We start from the raw sequence: 23,335 nt of genomic DNA on the forward strand, positions 1-23,335 counted from the left end.
TAGATATTATGAATTTATTGGACAAGAATAAGCAACTGTATTTAAATAAAAAGTAATCACTTTTTCTTTTTCAGCAGAAAAGTATTTTAAAATATCCATATACAGCAAATAAACTGGATCTACACCTTGACAGGTCTCTCGCGTAGGTTTCTCGAAGATTTCTTCCTGGTCAAAGCCTTTCTTAGACTCCTGCTCCTTGTACGAGCGGTAGAACACAGACCTGAGAACACACACACATACAGTTTAATGTAAAAAAAGCAGCATTTTTAGCATTGGTTTAATATTAAACTCGCACATTAAACTCTAGCGTACCTGAAGAACCCGCGGTCCACAGCTGAGCGGTTCATGATCACAGAATCCTCCTGGTTGTATCCAGTATATGAGGCGATCGCCACGATGGAGTTAATTCCTGTTTTACATAAGATGTGCATATTGTTATACGCTTTAAATTTACATTAATGATTCAAACACACTTCTGTTCAAAACAAAACATTCAGGTCAGATAGATTTTTGCTGTTTTGTATAATGAATGCGTCTCTTTTACACACAGAAACTGCATTTACCTTTAAACAAATACAGTAAAAAAAACATTCTGAAATTTGAAATGGAGCAAAATGAGAATCACGATTTTCTCAGGATTCTGCAGATGTAAAATAAAGGGTAATATAAAGTATGCTATTATTACTGTTAATTCTCAAACTCATGATATAACAACAATAATAACATTAGTCCTATGTGTAGGTCTACTATTGGTTAAAATGCTAAACTTAGTTTAGACTTTGAATTGTGGACTTCAAATAAACAAACTTTAAAAATGTCCTGCTCATAATTGCAGAGTAAAGTAAAATTCATTATTGTGTTTGAGACAACATTACTGTGTCATTGACAACATTATTAGACCATTTTGTCACTAGTAAAATGAGTCGTTTGCCATTATCAGATTCCCTCATGCATTATATTCAACATTATATAGGCTAGAGTAGTTATACTGACCCAGTAAACATTTATTTTCATGCACAACACTATGTTTGCTATGAAAGAAAACAAAACTAAATATTTATCATTATCATAACTCCAAAATGCGATATGATCATTTAAACCCGTCATTACATTAAGACAGAAATTACATTTTTGGGTGAATTAAAATAATAATTGAAATTAAAATATGAATAAAATATGAATTGAGTGAACTATTAATACAGTATGTGACACTTTTAACACCATTTGGAGGTGTCCATATTGCTGAGCAACAATGTGAAGACTTGTGCGACCGCCTTCACTCTTCTCTCCTGACCTTGATAATATAAATGGCTGGATCGTAAAAAAGCTGAATTAAGATCATATGGGTGGGTCAAATAGAGATTGCCATATTTTTTCGATAAACCAAGCAGTTCTATTTTGAAACAGTACTTTTTAAATAAAATATTGTTTCCAGCATCATTACTCCAGTCTTAATGCTAAAATTAGCTCCTAACTTTACAATTTAGAAGAAATAGTTTAAAAAAAAAGGCATCAAAGTACAAAATTTAGTGTATTAAAAACTAAACTAGCCTCTAAATCAGTAAAGCGTTAGCAGAGTTATTTATATACAATTATTATCTATACAGTTATTTCACCACAACAAGCTTTTAATAAGTTATATGGGTGTATTTGCAGAAGTATTCCCTTAAAGTCAGAGTTTAAAACACACACACTCAAAAAAAAAAAAAAAAAAAAAAAAAAAAAAAAAAAATTATATATATATATATATATCTATCACATGAGTAGCAGTGCGATATGGCTGTATATCGGCACTGGTGGGAGGCGTGCGTTGGCTAGAGGCCGCAGGCCGAGTGCCTTAGTGGCCCCACCAGTGCCATATTGCACTGCTACGAGTGTGATATTGCGTTTATACAACAGTTTGACGGCATAATTGTGTATATAAAAACAATCAAACATAGAGAGTCTCTAAAACCCTTTTGTATGAGGAACTACTTTCTTCCACGTTGGATTAAAATCATAAGCTGACAGTTAAACAGCTGAGCAAGCATCTTTTACACTGTAGATCTGTAGTGTCTGCTTTCTGCTGGCTGTATGTGGGCGGAGTAATACACAAAGGGTAAAGAGGCAATAACCACACAGAACTGTTGTATAAATATATTTATACAACAGTTCTGTGTGGTTATTGAATCTGATTGGCTGATAGCTGTGATATATTTAAGTAATATCAGCACCCGTAAAGCCTCTTTACCCTTTGTGTATTACTCCGCCCACATACAGCCAGCAGAAAGCAGACACTACAGATCTAGTGTAAAAGATGCTTGCTCAGCTGTTAAACTGTCAGCTTATGATTTTAATCCAATGTGGAAGAAAGTAGTTCCTCATGCAAAAGGGTTTTAGAGACTCTCCATGTTTGATTTTGTTTTTATATACACAATTATGCCGTCAAACTGTTGTATAAACGCAATATCACACTCGTAGCAGTGCAATATGGCTGTATATCGGCTTAGTGGTAGGGCCACTAAGGCACGAGGCCGCGCCTCCCACCAGTGCCGATATACAGCCATATCGCACTGCTACTCATGTGATATTGCTCATATATATAAACATTCTATAAATAAAAATGTGGCTATTTTTACATGTTTTTTCCAAATATCTAAAAATTGATACATTAACTTAATTTAATTATGACAATTTATTATAATCAGAAACTCTTTAATGTCTACGCATTGAAAAGAAATGCACTTTTTAGAATGCAATTATTCACTTGGCAATAGTTAGCGGTTCATTCCGCTGTAGTGACCGCTGATTAATAAAGAGACTAAGCCGAAAAGAAAATAAATGAATGAAGTTCTTACAAATAAACCTCTGACAGACTCCTCCCCCTCCCACTCAGCCAATCCCTGTGTGCATAGTTAATGAGCATACTGACATCACTGTATTATCAAGCTCAGTCCCACCCACACTCTACGTGTCAGACTTCTCCATAATCCTCAGTAAAAGTTACTAAGGTAAGATGAACTGATTATCTCCAGTGCTGTGGACACACACGCTCTACTCTGCAGTGTTTACCTGCGGGCAGCTCTCTGAAGCGTAGATACTCCATGGAGCGTGTGGTGACCAGCGGTTTCTGTGGGTAATACAGCACGTGTGCCAGCGTGTCCATCCGCACGTGGAAATTAGTGATGTACACTCCCATAGCCTGCTTCCCCATAGCAGACTGGTAGGTGTTTCTGGGAGACTGTGGACAGGAGAGAGAATCTTATAGGACGTGTATTATAGGGCTGCACAACAGATCGTGATAATAGTATATGCATATGTGCGATACATCACATTTAGGTTTTGCATTGGCTGTTTATCTAAATTTGACCAATCAGATCAGGGGCTTTACTCTCTTTAGCCCTGCCTACTGAACAGTTGCTGCTCTGCTATAGGCTGGAGGGTTCTAAAGCTGAGCCCACAGCTGTAGATAAACACTAATGGACGGATTCGAGACAAGAAAATGACAACAGCCAATCAGATGCAAATCACTCATTCATAGTGTTTTGGACCGGTTCTGGATAGCCAACCCTCATGGGCATACGTCTACATGGGCCAGTACCTGGTTGTGATCAGGGAAGGGAATGATGGATGCGCAGACGCCCAGGATCATGGACGGGTGGATCTCACAGTGCGTGTATGTGGAGCAATAAGCCACGCCCTTCTCCTGGAGGTCATCAGGGGTCATGGCCAGCATCACAGTCTCCTCCTCCAGTGTATCGATGTACTCCACCACACCGCTGGCCACCAGATCCTGCCAACTACACACACACACAATAGTTAATAGCTGATGTGTTTCCTCTTCATCATGATGACAGCACATAATATTAGACTAGATATTCTTCAAGACACTAGTGTTCAGCTTACAGTGACATGTAAAGTTAGGGTAATTAGGCAAGTCATTGTATAACAGTGGTTTGTTCTGGACACAATCCAACACTAATATTGCTGAAGGGGCCAATAATATTAAGCTTGAAATGACTTTAAAACAATTAAAATCTGCTTTTATTCTAGCCCAAATAAAACAAATCAGACTTCCTCCAGAAGGAAATGTCCTTGCTCCTCTAAATATGACTTGAGGAAAGCGCAGATGTACCTGTAGTTGTTGTACTCTCTCTCCTTGAGCTGGTCGATGTGTCGTCTCTTCAGCAGCAGCTTCTGTTTCTCCACGATCAGCAGGGGTCTGCAGATGCGGCCGGCGTCAGTGTAGATGCGGATCTCTCGCTCGCGGATATCCCTGATCATGGAGACCTGCAGACCCACAGAACAACACCACGCTCAGCTGCTGTGCACTATAGAGAGCAGGATACCATCGAGAGATCAGAGCAGCACCTCAGACACGATGATGTCCATCTGCCTCCTCAGCTTGCGCAGCGTGTTCATCAGCTGCTCGGGGTCTTTGTGGATGCCCACCCAGCAGCCGTTCACAAAGATCTTAGTGGCGCTGAAGGAATAAACACGCATGCATTACACACTGCAACAAATGCTGTTCCTACTTAAAGATTTAGTCGTTTGCCACTGGGTTTCGTCAGGTTGGTTAGTGTGTTTGTTGATTTCCACACATCGTCTCTTGTCCAGTTAACATCGAAGCTCATTGGCCAGAATGAGCAAAGTCATGGGGATTCAGACAGATATAGATATCATGCGATTGTGATTACTGCTCTGTTCTTTTGAAATGTCTAGAGTAAAAAAATACACCCTGAGTTCTTACCATCCAAATGGGATGCCACTTTTAAAACATGATTGGATAAGGGTCTTATGATAATTGATCAGTTATTTAATGAAAACACTATGCACTCATTTTCTTATCTTAAAGACAAATTTATGTTGTCGTCAAGCGATTTCTTTCAATATTTACAATTCAGAAGCTATATTACAAATCGTAAATAAAAGGAAATACTCAAAAAAGTCCCAACTAATGTGGAACAGTATTTTATTAATATAAAAAAACTAAAAGGACAACATAAAAGACACTAAGGGTGTCACGATTTGATTTTAAATCCAAATCGATCGAAATTTATGCTTAATTTCGATTATCGAATCAAAAACTAGAATCGTCGATGCTGCCACGCCCCCAATGTCACGCCAGCTTGGCTTGCCAAGCGGGAAAAACACGCTTGCTGAAGTGCTTGTTAAACTGTGCTTGTTAAATCTTACAGTGCTTTCACACATAGACGTTTGTTTCGGAATCTGTCTCGTTTCCCCCGTTAGTTTGTTTGGCATATATCCAGCAGTTGCGCTCGCATCCGCGCCAAATCAATCAGTCCGAGATCGCCTGAATGAGACGGTCTCTGCCCTACTGAGCGGATCGATTGTAGTGAGAAAACAAAACAACGACCCAGACTATATCACAGTGTATTATGATCGTGTAATGGCCATATATACGGCTATATGAAGAGAGAATGATGAGCAGGGCGAGATGTCATTCTTACCGGTAAATGCGAGAGTGAAAGCATGCTGAAATATTACAGAGAGCTGTTTATCCAGCCTGATCTCGGTTTATCCGTCAGGAAAATTGACCGAAGTTACTATCTGATCATTTTTTCATGTTTTAATCTTATGTTGTGTTAGGCCTGTTGTTTTGTTCATTTCCGCTCTGACAGCTCGAAAGATAGAACAACATTGATCTGCTTCGCAATCTGATGCAGTCTCGGTTCATCTGCTATATATAACATGTCTCTCTATAATTTAAGCCTAAAATGCAGAATTCTAGTCTACGTTTCTTTAATGGATTGATTAATTCAATAGATGGATTTTGGTAATTATGTGTGTAACTTACCTTTATTTATTTACTGTATGATTTGGTTATGGGTAAAACAAAGACCATGCAGGTCAGGTAGTTTAAACGGTAGGCTACAAATAATTAATTCGTTATTAATTAATTAATTATTCATAACCGAAAATTGAATCGAATCGTGACTTAAGAATCGAAAATGTAATCGAATCGAGGATTTGGAGGATCGTGACACCCCTAAAAGACACATATCACAGATATATAATAGCCTAAATCTGGATTCAACAGATAACACCCTTCAAATTAAAGCAAAATGGGAACTTAATGAAAAAACTGAGGCAGAAAACATGTTCAGAAGCACAGAAGGGGATCAACAGCCATAGCTGGAAAGAGTTTGACTGGAAAACAAAAATTAGGTTTTTTAGAAAACCATTGATGATCTCAAAATATACGAATCGTCCACAGTCAGAGGAATGCTGGAGGGGCTGCGGGAATGGACTGATTTCACGCGGCTGCCATTTTCAAAAGCGAAATCGAGGCTGCGGTGGGAAGAAAACCGGAAGTATCATTGGGAGTTACATAGGAATGTTGTGTAACTGGCTATATATCTTATCAGCGAAGATAAAGTGACACAATTTTATCATTTCTCCGCCTTCCGGGTGACCCGAAGGTCTGTTCTGAATGAATGGTGAATGTAAAAAGGGATATCAGAGCTCATTTTCAGCTAAGTTAAGGGAAATAGCACTAGTTAGCTAACGTTTTCTTTCCCAAACACACGTTTTAGATGCTATTCATCAAACTCGAGTTAATAAACTGATTCTTTCACTATATTAGACTTGTCACGATACTGAATTAAAAGAAAGACCGGCAATTTCCCGCTAACATTTAAGGCAATGCTGATGGCTTTCTTGAAACAGCGCTGATTGTGTTCACGTGTTCAACAGAAATGATTGTGATTAACAGAGAAGGTCATCAGTTCACCCACCACTGTATACTGAGCACAAACACAGATGAGCCGAGCGATCTGCTTGATGACTCGACTGATCTTGACGGCTGCTTCGCGCTCCAGTCCGTGTATCTGTGCTTGCACTGGGTGAAGAGCGGTAAACTGAGCGCAAACCAAACACAGATACACGGAGACTGAAGCGCGAAGCCGTGAAGATCAGTCGAGTCATCTGCGCTCAGCAGCGCTTCCATGTTAGCGGGAAATAGCCGGGTTTAAAACTTCAGTACCGGGACAACACTATTACAGACAACACGAGGGTGTGCTGCAGAGGACTTTTAAGAGACTTTCATAATATGTTGGAGTACTAAACATGTCAGACTATATAATTAAAATGAATCATTGCCTTCTGCTGTCTTCATTCGTTTCAATCACACAGATTCTTTTTTTTCAGGATATACAGTAAAGCCACGGCACTGTTCAGCTCTATAGCAGGCTGCATGTCAGTGTATAAGAGATTTTGTTAAGTGAAATGTTTTCTGAATTGTGGGCTGATAACACGTTAAAAATCATATACAATAGGAACCATATTATAGAAAATAGGAGCGGTTTAAAACCCATGATTCTTCCAAACTGCAGTACTCTGGTTATCCCCATGCCTACTGTGCAGTATGTTTGCAGTAAAGCGCACTGCACTCACTCGGCGATGGCAGCCGGAGAGATCTCCTCCAGATTCTCCATACTCCACTCCTCCAAAAACTCCAGGATAGGTGACGGCTGCGAGCCCACAGAGATGTAGGCCATGAGCGCCAGATTCTTCACCAGACCTACAGCATGACCCTAAAAACAAACACAATGCAGAAATCAAAGCCTACATTAGTGGATTAATCACTTTACATCTCCATTTCAGTTAATGAACAGTTATTTCATTTTCATTTGTTTATTTTACTCTCTACATTCACCCCGATGTTATCTTTGTACTGTGAATAGACTTAACTATTAAAGGTGGGGCAACTTTTCCTTATGAAAGGGCTCATTTCTAATCTCTGCAGAGAGAGAGAGTTTTCATTTTATTGCCATTTCAGCTTCTATGGCTTTGTCATGGCAAAAAAAAACGGATCAAGGTTACCACATTTTATAAATACCACTTTTCTATATTTTTAAAAAAAGTCCTAAAAAATTAAGTCATTAACAGAAATAAATAATACACAAGGTAAAATACATAAATAATAATAATGATAATATATATGATGAAAATCTAAGGTTTCCTTTTGATAAAAATTCAACAATTTTAGAAAGATTCACATTTAAAAAAAGTTCACTTAGAGTCTCTCCAGTTAAAAATTGTTGTCTAAGAACATTAAAAATGGGGCATTCCACAAGAATATTTTTAACAGTTTGTTTTTTGTTGCAATAAAGGCAGTTTGGGGGTTCTTCTCCTTTGAGTAAATGTTCATGCGCGAGTCTTGTGTGTCCAATGCGGCATCTTCTATTCACAATCTCATCTTGTTTTGACTTAAAAAATAAATTAGATTTGTTTTCCATTTCTTGCTGAATTTCAAAAAGTTTATTTTCTGGGCACTGATTCCATTCTGTTTGCCATTGGTATAGAATATAGCCTTTTATTAATGATCGGAAGGTGGGATTTTACACTCCTTTAGCTTTCCTGCAAGGGCTGTTTTGGCGGCTTTTTCAGCTTGTTCATTTCCAAATAGTCCAGCATGTCCTGGGATCCAGCAGAAGACTATATTATAAAACTTTCTCTGTAGTTCATTCACTTTAATAAAAATGTCACAAATAATATGATGCTCCAGTTTAAAAGAATTCAATGTCTGTAGACAAGATTTTGAGTCCGAAAAAATAATAAAATTGTGTTCTTCAGCATTTTCAATATGTTCCAGCGCTAAAAAGTTTAATCTCTGCAAACAAAGCAACAAACTATGTGATGAACACTACAAACTGAAATATTGCTTAAAATGAAGATATCTTAAGAGGGGAAAAAAAGGTCACGTTTCAGTTTTTATGTAAAAAAAAATCCCTAAAAAAAAAATTAAAAATCTAATTTTGTTAATGTCAGAAGTGGAAAATCTCCTGCAGCTCTCGCAAGCAAAATTACACTTTAAATAGTCAAGTAAAAAGCAGAGAATAATTTACTTATTTATTTATTTATTTATTTTAATAATTTATTTTGTAAATGAATATTGTTTTAAATGATGCAATGTGAAAATGATCAAATAATAACATGCATCTATAATAATAATTATAATAATGTAATTTTTTTCATGGTAGAAACATCACTGTGAAAATCGTGGAAGTGAAAATCCAAAGATTATCTGATGAATAATGAACATTATCTTATGAATTAGAGACTTAGAGACTCGCGTTTTCTTTTTTGCATATGAATGAAAGTGTGTTCATGGTGAATAAGAGGTTATGAATTTTGCATAACTGCCCAGCATTAAGTGTAACCGTGCTGCAGTGTTTTACCTCGGGGGTCTCTGCAGGACACACCATTCCCCACAGCGTGTTGTGGAGTTGCCGCGGTTTGGCCAGCTTACCATCCCGGCCGATGGGAGAGTTTACACGCCGCAGGTGGGAGAGAGTGGAGGCGAAGGTCAGCCGATTCAACACCTGTACACAAACACACACCACAAAACATCAAACAGGAAGTGCACAAAAACTGAGAACCATTCCCACCTTAAAAGAACACTGGGTACCATAACTTGTGAAATATGTAGATAATAACACAACAGCTTTACATTATTCCAATAAAATCCACATTTACTTGTGATCATGAGCGCCGCCATAGTTTTAGCCTCCAAAGTAAATGCTCATTTATTGGAATAACATGAAGGTGTCGTGTTATTTCTCCCATAATCTGCTTATTGTAACAGAATGTATATTTTTCAGTGAGCTAATCCTTTAGGAAAGATGAGTAAAGAGACATAAACAGAGCAGACGTGGGCTGACCTGAGAGACTCCAGCTCTGGCCTGGTGGGCTTTCTTCACGTCACCCCAGTTCCCCGTGGCCAGAGAATACTTCAGTCCGTCAGAAATGATGCGTGTTTTAATGGCCAGCTCCAGATTGAAGTCCTTCCCTCTATCGATGAACTTCTGTGCGTAAATCCTGATCTCCTTCAGCAGGTTCTTGAACATTCTGCCAAACACAGAGATGAGGCATGGTGAAGCATGCACAAGCATCACTTCATGCATCTAGAACACTATATGAAGATAATTATTGCATGCATTGTGAACACTGAATGTTATTACTCCATGCATCTACAAGACTTTATAAAGGGCATTATTTCATGCATCTAGAGCACTTCCAGAGGGTTATTTCATGCATCTAGCACACTTTAAGAAGTCTACTTGATGCATCTAGAAGGCATTATAAAGGTTATTATTTGATGCATCTAAATCTCTTCATGAAGGTTTTTGAAGATGTTTACCCTCTGAAAAGGAAGGCGAGCAGCGGTCCAGCGAGATCCAGCCTCTTGTTGCCGTAATGATCTCTGTCGTCCAGCTCTCGTCGGCCCAGAGCGGCCAGCAGCAGACGGTGGACCATATAACTACACAGAGGAAGAACAAAATACATGCACAAACATATTCAATTAAAAGTGATCATTACACTGTGTCCTAAACACATACACCAAACTCCCAGCAACAAGCAATGTCAAAACCACATGTACAGGATAATAATCTAATTATAGACAATATTAAACCTCTTTAACATTAGTAAAAGCACATGCTGAGTGACTGATGCTCGTTGGTCTGCACACCATTCTAATGTTTATTTTTAAACCATGTTGGCCAGTTAGATTATTTTCAAGATCTGACAAACCATCTGCTGCGCACAGTGAGAAATCAAATGTCATGCAAAATCATATTTAAGACCATTTTAATAGTATAAAGCACATAATCAGCTGCTGAGGTGGTCATTATAGCAGGGGTGCTCAACCCTGTTCCTGGAGAAACACCTTCCTGCAGATTTCAGTTGCAACCCATATCAAACACACCTGCCTGTAATTATCACGTCCTAATTAATTGGTTCAGGTGTGTTTGATATGGGCTGCAACTGAAATCTGCAGGAAGGTGTTTCTCCAGGAACAGGGTTGAGCACCCCGTTATAGTAAGCTGCGTCCCAAATGGCACAATATACACTATGCACTCATGCACTATGTACTTATGCACTTACACACTCAACAGCATAGTGTATGTATGTAGTGTCGTCCCAAATGGCAGACTAATGTTTTTTTATTAAGCGGAAATTCAAACCGTTTCCCTGATGACGTTTGACAGTTGCCAAATCAGTGAAATAAACGACCGAATTATCAAATAATACCTGCCGCGAGTATTGCCGCATTCACCATCGGGAGGCGCTATAATCACTCTCGTAGAAGAATTTTGCTTTTACAATCCGAAATAAATTTTGTTATTCAACATGTGCGCCCGATAGCTCCGCCCCTTTCACTACGTAAGCAAACCTGCGGTCGTTGAGTGCGTGGAGCGTCCATCATTACACACTTCATTTTAGCAGCTGAATGAGTGCATCATCCGGGTTATTAAAGTGCACTCATTATTGTTAAGAGTTTTCAGTGTGAACACACTACTGACACTATTGATACTACAAAATGGCGTAGAATAGTGCATTAGTATGCGATTTGGGACGCAGCTGTAGTTTATGCTGTTATTCAGCCGTGATATTGCATAAATAAAAATGGATATCTATTTCAAATAAACGTGTTTGCATGCAGAAAATGGTTTCCACAAAAACAAAGCAGCAATGTTTTAATAATCAGAAATGATTTCTAAATTTGTGCTTTATGAAACTACACTATAAACTCACACAGATAAGTTCTTTTAAATTAGAATTATAATTCACAACATATTCAGTGTTTGAGCATATCAGATCAGATCTTAAATTTATAGTTAACGTCAGCTTCATTGACTATCTTCATGGCAGAATAAATTCAGAATAATACAAATACAAAAAAATCCACAAACACAAGTGATTTATCAGACTTAATGATAAATATTTCTCTTTAAACTCAGGCAGAGTTTTACTGAATGATTCTTTAAGTGAGTTTACTTCATGAACAAATGTTTTACAAATATAAACTTAATATACTGAAATATGTTTGTTTAGACTTAATAGAATGCAACTAAATAAACACCGTTTTACCCTAGAAAGTAAGCCTTCTTGGTCTCGCAGAAGTCTGACACGCCCACATGCGGCAGCACCTCCTTCTGCAGGACCTCTTTAGCGTATTTAATTCTCCTCTCTTTAGTGACTCCAGGTTTGGCCCCTCTGGAGCCGATAAAGTTCAGAGCCACGTTCTGCTCCTGAATCACAAACGCCTCATCCAGAGACGGCTTTACCTGTGGACAGACAGTGGAGTACGATTGAAGGTAAGTGTTGGTATTTCAGTCTGTCCTTTGTGTTATATGTGATGCACCATACCCAGTCAGAATGAATAAACCAAGGGGATTAATTACGCTCTAAACTAAACTGTATATTACTGCACAGCGCTCATGTGACATACCATTTCCATCATCTCCGGATCATCGAAGTCATAGATGATGTGCTCCAGAATGTCTCTGTCAGACACGAATCCTAAAGCGCGAAACACGATGATGATGGGCACCTCCTGCCGGATATACGGCAGCGTGGACACGATCCTCTGACCGATGGCACTTTTCTTTACTCCCTGAAACATACAGAAATAATTGCAGAAAATTCAACACTAGCTTGGTTTCCATCACCCTGTGCTAATGCACATACTGAAGTATTAAATGATGCCAAATTTTAAACAAAAATCTCTTATTCATAAAAAACATTTTTACTCTTGTTTAAAGTGGTTTTGGAATTGTGTGAAAAGGGTTAAAGCTCCTGAATGTACATAGTTTACTCCTCTAAATCATTAAAATTCAATAATATATTTGCAGATATTTCAGAATCATGCTAAGTGACCATATTTATCTGTAAAACCATGCTAAATCAGGTATCCTGCTCTGAAAATGTGCGTTCTGTCTTGGAATGTCTGTCTTTGTTTTGATCTGTAACTCCGCCCACTGCCACTTTAACCAATTATATTTCAGCACAGCAGGTTGCCAGACGGTGGAAAACAGCGTAATTTAATTCAGTCATAAAGGCTCTAAATTAGAGGTGTGCAAACTCGGTCCTGGAGGGCCAGTGTCCTGCATATTTTAGTTCCAACCCCAATTAAACACACCTAAAGCAGCTAATCAAGCTCTTACTAATTATACTAGAAACTCACTTGGACAGGGAGGTGTGTTGAGGGAAGGTGAAGTTAAACTATGCAGGACACCGGCCCTCCAGGACAGAGCTTGTACACCCCTGCTCTAAATATATGCGGATGCAGATGAAAATGCGCCCTCTGGTGGACAGAAGCAACTGCAGAAATGAGAGACTCAAGTCTCATTCACACTACGAGCAACTCGCAGCAGTAGGGCTGCACGATACGTGATGTGCACATCCGCGATAGTCACATCGCTGGAGGGTGCGATGCAAAAAAAAAAATAAAATAAAAAATTATATATATAGGCTATATGTATTATGGGTGGAGCAGAACCCGGATACGGTATTCGGATGAGCACGAATAACGTGTTTTTACCAATACTTATTTCGAACAAATACTTGAAAAATGATTTGTATTCGGGGAACAAGAAAAACATTATATCAAAAAGCTGCGTTTCCTCATGAGACCGCAGTGCATGCCCGCATGAGTGAGTGAGTGAGTGAGACTCAGGAGTCGGAGGCGGAGTGGAGCCGGGGAAAAAAGGGTGACTGAAGCATGCTGCTGCTCCACAACAGCAACAGAGAAGGCTTGGCAGAGCGAAAAATTCTGCATTACTATTTTTGTTAAATTTTTTTTTTCATCATACTAAAATAACACGTGACAGAAGTTCACTCAAAAGTGAAAGTTCTTTCTGTCATTAATTACTAACACTCCCGTCATTACTACTTTCAGAACATAAATTTTGATATTTTACCATATGAAAATGCAATGCAGTTATGAAAATTGTGAAATTAAGGCAATAGTGCAGAGATCTGGTCCCCGCGTCAGTTCAGGGTGCACCTGTAAACTTTAAAACGCAGATGCGGAGGCGCACTAAACTCACACGGGAAAGAACTGGGCAATCAATTCATGTTTTAGTTAAATAATTATTTAAATACAGGGGAAAAATGCAAAAGAAATTTGTCGTTAAATTAATTTTAGCAGAGACGCAACTGCCTGTCATTTTCACATTCGTTTTTCAGTTAGGGATTAGGTCTATTAACCTAATAACAATGTTTTGTTGGAGACTGTAGTCTACACAATAATCAATATTATAATTTATTATATACATTATTATTAAAACTAAACTATACAATTGATAAAACAAAACCCTTTTTATTGTTTAATTGCTTTCATTTTGACACCGCTAACAGTTGTAATAAGAAACATCACATTATGCAGAAGTTAAAAATACCTTTTTGAGTTTAAAGATGATCAGCCTGCCAAGTCAAGTTTACAGTGTCATAAATGAAATAGGTAGCATGGTTAAAGGGGATTTGCCCAGCACACAACTTCTTGCTGCAGGTAAGCTGAATGATAATCTTTAAAAATATATATGCAATACAAAACTTTAAACATTTATGTTTTTTTTTATAAAAAGAAAAGAAATCAGGAGAGTAAAATATAATTTAAACCACTGGTCTGGCGCTGATACTTTATTGTTTGTAGCGAGAAGAAGAAAAAAAAGCAGATGAAAACCTGGCTGGGGAGACGGTGACAACATGGATTATCTGTTCTTCAGAAAAGATCATGACAGTGTGAGGCGTTTATCATACAACGCAGTTCGTGTTTATAATCATTAATATTAACTAGTATTAATTCTCTCTCTAGACTTAGTTTTAGGGCTTGTTCTTGTCGGCGCAATATAGCCTCGGCTTATTGCACTTACGAATCCGATTGTGAAGAATGATTAAGCGCTGGCATTTTTTATTGCATCCTTTTCGCAAGTTATTTTATTTTATTTTTTTTTAAGTGGTGCGAACATTATTTACTGGCAAACATGTTCCTCGATCTCGTACATCAACAAATAATGTAGCCTACATAAATTAATTGACCTTTTATGTTAAAATTAAGGAATAACTTAACTTAATTAAATATTAATAAATAAAACATCCGTATAAACGTAGGCCTACGTGTTTATTTTTGAACTTTCGTTAATAAAACACAAAACTGTTTTTAAATATTGTAGTTAAATATTAAATTACTTTAACTGCTTGAAACCGTATAATAATAACAATTAAACGTGACATTTTTTTAAAGAACTTAACAAATAGCCTAAATGGCACTTTACTAATCAGTGTAATAATAATATAAATATTAATAATTATAAGTAAAAAGTAAATATTAACCTAGTAACAATATAAGTCAGATGTTTAAAAAAACAACGTAGGTTCTCTCCACCTTTTGTATTCATATTTTAAATTATTTGCCAGAAAAACTAACATGTTGACTTTGTCCGGTTTAAGTGAAGAATGGGGTTATAATGTTTCCAGCAATACACTGTCAGACGGTGTGCTTGTAGCAAAAATGCACAGACAGGCTACTTTTCCACAACCATGCGAGAGAGGGCTTCTTGTTTCTGTTTTCTTAACTAGTTACCAAATATGTTGCTCCATTTCTCGTCAATGTCTTCCATTTATCACTTTCTCTTTTGTATCTGGCCATTTTTTGCAAATGCCTCTGCCATGCCTGGCTGAGCTGGGCTTCTGCGTTTAGAAGACAGGAGTTGATTAAGCCTACATGGCTTTTTTCTCTCGCCGTCAATCGCCACTGGCTTGCATGATTCGGGACCCGTGGATCTGCGTATCGATGGATTTGCTCCTTAGTGTTTGGACTCTCAGCAGTGAATATTAAAACACACTTTAACACTTAAAAACCCCCTACAAAAAGCTTAATCTAAATTAATTCGTTCACCTTTCTCGGTCGGCATGAATCCAAAATGTTCCCAGATGTAAGATTTCGTTTTCTAACAAGCTTCATGGTTGAACTTGAACTTGCTGAATCGCGCCTAATGTTATATTCTAACAGATATGTAATACTTGGCAACATTATTAGTAATTTGTGTTTTAAAGTGCGTGACGTCACGTACTAAAGCCGGTGGCAATGGACAACGGCGGTGGCAACTGACCACGGTGGTGATGCGGTTGTCTCGGTGACCGTCACAGCCCTAGTCTTATATATATATATATATATATATATATATATATATATATATATATATACTGTATATAATATCGCAATGTCAATTTTTTCCAATATCGTGCAGCCCTACGCAGCAGCAAAGCGATAAGCAACTGTTCATTTCAATGAGAAGTGAGTGACTTCCAGCAACCTCCGCCTACACGAGCGACAGTGACCGTTCGCGACCAGGTGGGTGTGTCTAGCGATATGACAAAGTTGAGAACCCTTCTTGAGCGACAGCCAATAGGAGCACTAGTAGAGCTCACGTGATACCCTCTCTGCTTGCTCAGAGGCCGGTTGTATTCTCCGTGCTGTAGGCCTGCATTTGCAGCAGGTCGCCACCAAGAGCGACAGGCAGATACAAAGTCACAGCTAGTGTGCATGAGGCATCAGAGTTATAAAAATACCTGAGGTGGTTTTAACCAGCAAATAATACACATATTACAAAGGTAACATTAGCAGGGCAGTGTACAGTATAACGTTGAGCTCACAGTGAACCTGAAGCACCGCATCACTCGCTCTAGTTTAATCACGGATGTTTTTCACCTAAAACTAACTTTCTGCTTACGGCCATTTATTTGAATTTGTGTAGAAGATGCCATTAGGACAAACTCCACACTTTCACGATAAATGCACTGCACATTATGCCTCATTCACTGCCTCCAGATGGAATGGTTGCTTCATATGTAATTACCAGAGTGAATACTTCATTTTAGTTTTAGCTCCTGTTAGTGTCGTCAATCTGGCAACCTGAATGTGCTTCAGTCTAAAGAGGACGGGCCGAGTTAAAAACTTAAATAAATCCAATATTTGGAATTTAGATTGCCAATCCTTCATACTGCACCTTTTATTCAATAAAAAACACGTTATGCTCACTTGAGGTGGTTTTGAACTTTTAAAAAATTCCACATAAACTGGGCTGAAGTGCACATTACATCCATGCGACCCCATAGACCCTTTTACAAGCCTGTTATAACATGTTTATCGGTTCATCATCATCTTTAATCCTTGAAAGTTTTCAATATTTATATGCATTCATGTATGTATTCTATCATCTCTGAAAACGAATTACCGATTGCGCAAGGCATTTCTAAAGCAGCATCTATTGGACAGGACAGTAAATCTGACATTATTCTCTCCTCTGGTTGCCGTTATCTGTCTCACACTATTTTTGTCCTCTTTCTGAAAGTCTTTATAACATCATTGTGGATGTTTTTCTATTTTTATTGCAGCAAATAAAACTGTAAAAAAGTATTTGTTGTAATCTCCCATTCACTGATGTCTAAGCTTTCTCAACTATGACGACTTTGGCTAGAAGAGAAACCGGGAAATGTGAAAAGGGTCTATATTATGGTTGCCTTGTTTATTATTAGTTTATAGGCTACCAATACTACAGACAGCCGCTCTAACAATGATATAAATGCAGCTGATTCACTTTTGATTTTTTCCCATTAGGATGGAAACTAGGACTACCTGTCCTCCTCGGGCCATCATGCTGACCCAGATGGTGCTGGTGGGTCTGGACGAGTTCTCCAGACAGGACCTGCACTCTCCGGTGTACGCATATTTGGAGTCTTTCTTGGCAAACACATACACTGTGTTAGTGGCCATCTTCTCCTGAGCAATCAGAACCTGAGGAAAACACACAACACAGATCATTCAGGAGAAACAACACGGTGCAATTCTGCAGGATAGAGCTGTGTGTCTTCATTTCATTTAGCTTAATTTTAAAAACCTTAATTTCTGTCCTTCTACACAGGCTTGGGCAGTAAATGAGCAGTCATGTCATGAGTTTCAATCAGAGAGAGAAAGATGCACAAATGGATGCCAGGGTGCTGAGATGAAGACTAGCCCCTGGCGATTGTTTTAGTCTGAAGTGTGGAAATGTTTACAACATGTAAATACAGTACTCAGCAAACACGAGTACACCCCTCACAGATCTCTCATTTTAACTCATATTTTCTACAGGATGCTTTATATGCACTAGATTAGTCAGTATTGAAGCCAAATCTGAAACTAACCTAAAATAACTTGAGAACTGTCCAGAAAATTAGCAGTTAGATTCATTAAATTTATTAATTGTGTTAAAATCTTGTGGTTTTTAATTGTACTGCAATATTTTGCATCAATTTAAAAGAATTATCTTTCTATTTTTAAAGATGCTCAGAGACTACATTAGTATTTTAATAAATACATCTATTTATTGAACCATTTTTGTTAAAATGCACCAAAATATGAGCTATAATCACTGAGAAAAGGATAAAAATATTCATTTTCATAAACTGGCTGTACACATTTATGCTGAGCACTATATATACACCAAATATCGGCAAACACAGATCATGATTTACAATCCGCCTTAATCTACAGCTCATATTATTGGCAGGTAGCATTGATGCATTTATGTTATCATTCAGAGGGCTGAGATGTGACCTTCTCTGAGCCGTTGATGATGAAGTATCCTCCGGGGTCCAGTGGACACTCGTTCAGCTCACAGAGATCTCTGTCCGTCAGCCCGCTCAGCAGACAGTACGTGGAGCGGAGCATGATGGGAATCTTGCCGATGAATGTTTTCTGATGCTGCGTCTGCTGCTGCTCCTCCCCGTCCTTTATGATGGTCTTTGTGATGTCCACATACAGAGGAGCAGAATACCTGCAAATCACACACAATAAAACCTGTTAAATACTTAAGTTTAAGTTTGAGTTCAATATACAACACTAATATATAGCCTATTTATTTAAGTCAAAATGATTGGCCCTCCTGTTAAATTTGAATTATTTTAAGCTTATTCCCCCAATTTCTGTTTAATGGAGAGATTTGTTTCAACACGTCTCTAATCATAATAGTGTTGATAACATCTCTCTAATAGCTGATGTGTTTCCTCTTCTCCATGATGACAGCACATAATATTAGACTAGATATTCTTCAAGACATTAGTGTTCAGCTTAAAGTGACATGTAAAGGCTTCACTAGGGTAATTAGGGTAAAGTTAGGGTAATTAGGCAAGTCATTGTATAACAGTGGTTTGTTCTGGACACAATCCAACACTAATATTGCTGAAGGGGCCAATAATATTGACCTTAACATGACTTTAAAACAATTAAAAACTGCTTTTATTCTAGCCCAAATAAAACAAATCAGACCTTCTCCAGAAGAACAGATATTAGAGGAAACACTGTGAACAACTCCTGAATCTGTTCAACATCATTTGGGGAATATTTTTTAAAAATTTAAACAACTTTACATATGCATAAGTATCCTCATCACTTGGAAATTAATGGAATTAAATATAAGAATACTAAACATTCACTATATATACACAAACATCATCATCACTGACGTGAGATTTCGAAGTCTGGCTTCGTTCGGCATCATAGGGGACGGAGCGCCGTCTCTTTCCCAGTGCGTGGGTTTGGACAGGTAGATCTGCTCAAACTTCAGCAGGTATCGAGGCTGCAGAAATGCAAACAAACACACAATTCAGTTTAGAGAGAGACTCATTAATGCATATGACAGCAGTGGCGTACACAGGCTTTGAGCTCCAACAACAGCCAAAGATGTTGACGTTATCATGGATTAAAGTCAAACTAATTCTGAATATTTTTTTCAGGGCACATTCCTTTGATCCAATCATTATTTAAATATTTGAGGGCAATAGAGATTAAAGACGAGATGTTTTAGTATGTTCACTTGACAAGTTTTGTGCAAACATGAAAAAATATTTGGTATTTTGATGCCTTGGTAGAATCAGAAACCTACACACAACACATTTAACACACACATACAAATATATTTTAGACATGTTTGTGTAATTCTATTTATTAAACATGTTGAACAATTCCCAAACCATTAAACATAGTATTCTAGATGCTGTGTTCAGGCAATGGGGGACACAGTGGCTCAGTGGTTAGCACTGTGGCCTCACAGCAAGAAGGTCACTGGTTTGAGTCTCAGTTGGTGTTTCTGTGTGGAGTTTGCATGTTCTCCCCGTGTTGGCGTGGGTTTCCACCGGCTGCTCTGGTTTCCCCCACAGTCCAAACACATGCGCTATAGGGGAACTGATCAACTACACTGGCCGTAGTGTATGAGTGTGTGTGAATGAGTGTGTATGGGTTTCCCAGTACTGGATTGCGGCTGTAAGGGCATCCGCTGTGTAAAACATATACTGGATAAGTTGGTAGCTCATTCCACTATGGCGAGCCCTGATGAATATAGGGACTAAGCTGAAGGAGAATGAATGAATGAATATTCAGGCACTCATGAAGGGAGAACTATAATCCCTGCATCATTGGGCATTCTGTCTAGCACTTTGCACTTTTACTTTGTGGGCTGCTCTCTTTTCATCTCATTATCCAGTACAATGGCAATAAACTCAATTAAGCCGTGTCCACTCACCGGTTCCTCCACCTCTCCAGATGTGTGCTGGGCTTCAGCCTGCAGGTCTATGGGTGGAGCGTCCTCCACTATCCTCTGCACAGACATCTGGATGAACTCATCGAAGGAGTCCAGCTGCTGCCGCACCAAACCCTTCTCATCAAAGTACGAGCTGAAAACACACGAGTGAACATTAACGAGCAAAGCAAAGACACCTAACATGGATCTCTGTATCATATGCGTTTTTAAACAAATTAGCAAAGCGTTAAAATTAATAACGGTTTTCAGTTTATATGGGTTTTGAGTCAAAATTGTAAAAAGATAAATATGAGTCTTCATATAATGTGTTTTCAATCAATTTAGCAAAACAACAAAACTAATTATACGGGCTTTCAAACAAATTAACAAAACGATAAAAAAATGAGTGGGGTGAACTGGATCATGGTGGATCTGTGATCCGCATGGATCACAACCCACAGTTCGGGGTTGTAGTGTGACCTAAAAGCTTTCTCAGGTTATTAACTAAAGGTGTTTTCTGTCAGTTTGTATAACCTGCATTAATGCTCTCAGCTTAAAGCTGCAGAATTTAACATTAAAATATCATGACCTCAATTCAAACCCGCGCAACATGAACGACAAATAATAATCATTTGCATATGTTTATTCCTTTGGATGAGATGTTAAACCGAGGCCCTGACTCTCTGTGGTCATTAATAATCCCATGACACTTCTGGTAAAGAGTAGGGGTGTAACCCCGGTGTCCTGGCTAAAGTCCCTTCATCGGCCCTAACGATCATCCCTATCCACTGAACTGGCTCCATCACTGTCTCTTCACTCCACCTATAGCTGCTGTGTGGTGAAGCACTGGCGCCGTTGTCCTGTGGCTGCCGTCGCATCATCAAAGTAGATGCTGCACACTGGTTGTGGTGTGGAGAGACCCCCCCTCATGATTGTAAAGTGCTTTGGGTGTATGGCCATACACATTAAATACACACATAACATTATTAATCCTTCAAAGCGATGCTTTCAAATCGGCGCTCGGTCGAGAGAAATTCAGTTTATACAATATTTTCAGTGAGTTACAAACAATTAAATACCACAGCAGTGCTGGGAGACGGTTTACAGTTCAGATATAAACTCTGATGTTTATGGTAAAGAATAAAATCAGTGTTTAATGGAACTTGACGCTGGTGAATGTTGTAGCAATTACACTGTTTAACCAATGGCGACAAACAACCATCAAAATGATGACACTGAAAAGGTTTGCAGAGACGATCCATCTATGATGAAACAGGAAGTTTTAAGTGAACTGTTGAATCATTAATTGTAAATAAATGTGTTATGCTGTAGACCAGGAGTGTCAAACTCAATTCCTGGAGGGCCGAAGCCCTGCACAGTTTAGTTCCAACCCTGCTCCAACACACTTACCTGTAGGTTTCAAACAAGCCTGAAGGACTCAATTAGTTTGATCAGGTGTGTTTAATTAGGGTTGGAACTAAACTGTGCAGAGCTGCGGCCCTCCAGGAACTGAGTTTGACACCTGTGCTGTAGACGATGTTAGATTTCCATGTTTAGCATTATCAGCAGCAGTAGCAAACATCATTTTACCTATTGAATATTTTCCTTTTCTTCAGCTGTTCATTCATGATGTTCATTTTTGTTAAAATGACAGGCTTTAAGGTCTGTTTGTTTAAAACAATAGTTTTTGCAGTAATATGCTTGTATAAATTAAAAGCAAATTACATTTGCCTCCTCCCTTATTGCTGATCCAAAAAATGGTCCAATCCATGATTCAAATACCGTAGTGTAATCCGAAAAGTGAGATTTGTGGTCTGTTACAGCACTAAAAAAATAACATGGGGTTTTGTGTAATATGGGTTTTGTATGTATCAAACCAGTAAAATGGCAAATATAATATGGCTCTTCATATAATATAGGTTTTCAATAAAAAAATACAACGGGTCTCCAAATAATATGGGTTTTTAATAAAATTAGCTAAAGAAAAACAATGCGAGACAGCTGTAATTTTCTCCATGCTATGGAAAGTCTTCGTTTTCCTGAACAATAAGCCCACCACAATGTCAATGAGTGGAAAAATTGTTTCAACACCCAAGTCTTGTCATTCATATATAAGGAATCCTTTAATGCCATGTTTAATGACATATACTCTATTTAAAGTTCACAGTTTGACCTGAATATACACAAAAATTGTCATGTGAAATCTTAGTTAGTGGCCACTCTCCTTCAAACCACTAGATTTACACACAACAACACGCTTTTCAGCATTTCAAGCAGAATCACATTTTGTTGCAACTATAAACAACTTTATACACATTTACTGTGATTTCTGCACATAAAGTCAGTTTTGTACATGTAATTTTATGTAGTTTCTCCATTGTAGCAGGGTTTTATTACCTGATAACAATCCAGCAGGCCTCCTGCCACAGGTCAGGGGTGATTTCATCATCATCTTCATCATACTGGATATCTGCAGTGATTATGGAGTATTTACTTCAACAGGTCGAATAATACAGAGTTTAACAACAACACATTAACTTATATCCTAAAATGAACATTACATACTGCGGCCTAGCAAACAAAACACACGTTACACAATTAATAAGCAATATTTAAAGCCTACAGTTGTATTAAATCTGCAATAGTTATATTAGTAAAGTTATGCATGTTTAGCTCATTTCTGACAAAGCAAGAGTTAACGTTAGCCGGTTAGCATATACGTTGCGTTAACGCTTGAAAATTAGGTATTAAATCACATATTTCACTAAACCAAAACAACCAATAAGCACATAGTGAGCTTATAAGTCCTCACACATACCTTCGTCTTGATCATACATGATTTGTACCGCTTATTATCAATAATTCTGATGATAACAAACAGAGTTTCTGCGCGCGCCTCACGTCTGAGCCGCTCTGAAGACAACACAGGCGGCGGCGGGATTATACGCCACTTCCGGCTCTTACGATTTTTTTAGTTCATCCAACAT

The 23,335-nt window shown here is 38.2% G+C and overlaps 1 protein-coding gene across 6 annotated transcripts in view; it reads right to left on the reverse strand.

The window, feature by feature from the left end:
* polr2b (RNA polymerase II subunit B) overlaps window positions 1-23,280 on the reverse strand; it is a 30,161-nt gene extending 6,881 nt beyond the window's left edge. The window contains 18 exon segments of one of the 6 annotated variants that reach the window (NM_001024461.4): window positions 126-220; window positions 313-409; window positions 3,052-3,220; window positions 3,581-3,779; window positions 4,115-4,269; window positions 4,351-4,462; window positions 7,396-7,535; window positions 9,183-9,326; window positions 9,666-9,852; window positions 10,145-10,264; window positions 11,878-12,074; window positions 12,239-12,403; window positions 17,429-17,587; window positions 18,389-18,608; window positions 19,297-19,409; window positions 20,352-20,502; window positions 22,746-22,818; window positions 23,167-23,280. In NM_001024461.4, coding sequence (NP_001019632.2) covers window positions 126-220; window positions 313-409; window positions 3,052-3,220; window positions 3,581-3,779; window positions 4,115-4,269; window positions 4,351-4,462; window positions 7,396-7,535; window positions 9,183-9,326; window positions 9,666-9,852; window positions 10,145-10,264; window positions 11,878-12,074; window positions 12,239-12,403; window positions 17,429-17,587; window positions 18,389-18,608; window positions 19,297-19,409; window positions 20,352-20,502; window positions 22,746-22,818; window positions 23,167-23,185 — 2,515 coding nt within the window. In that variant the 5' untranslated portion in view covers window positions 23,186-23,280. 6 annotated transcript variants of the gene reach the window in all.
* Between the last annotated feature and the right edge of the window lie 55 nt (window positions 23,281-23,335).

The sequence above is a fragment of the Danio rerio genome, chromosome 14 (assembly GCF_052040795.2).
Source record: "Danio rerio strain M-AB ecotype USA chromosome 14, GRCz13ab, whole genome shotgun sequence".
Classification (NCBI taxonomy): Eukaryota; Metazoa; Chordata; class Actinopteri; order Cypriniformes; family Danionidae; genus Danio; species Danio rerio.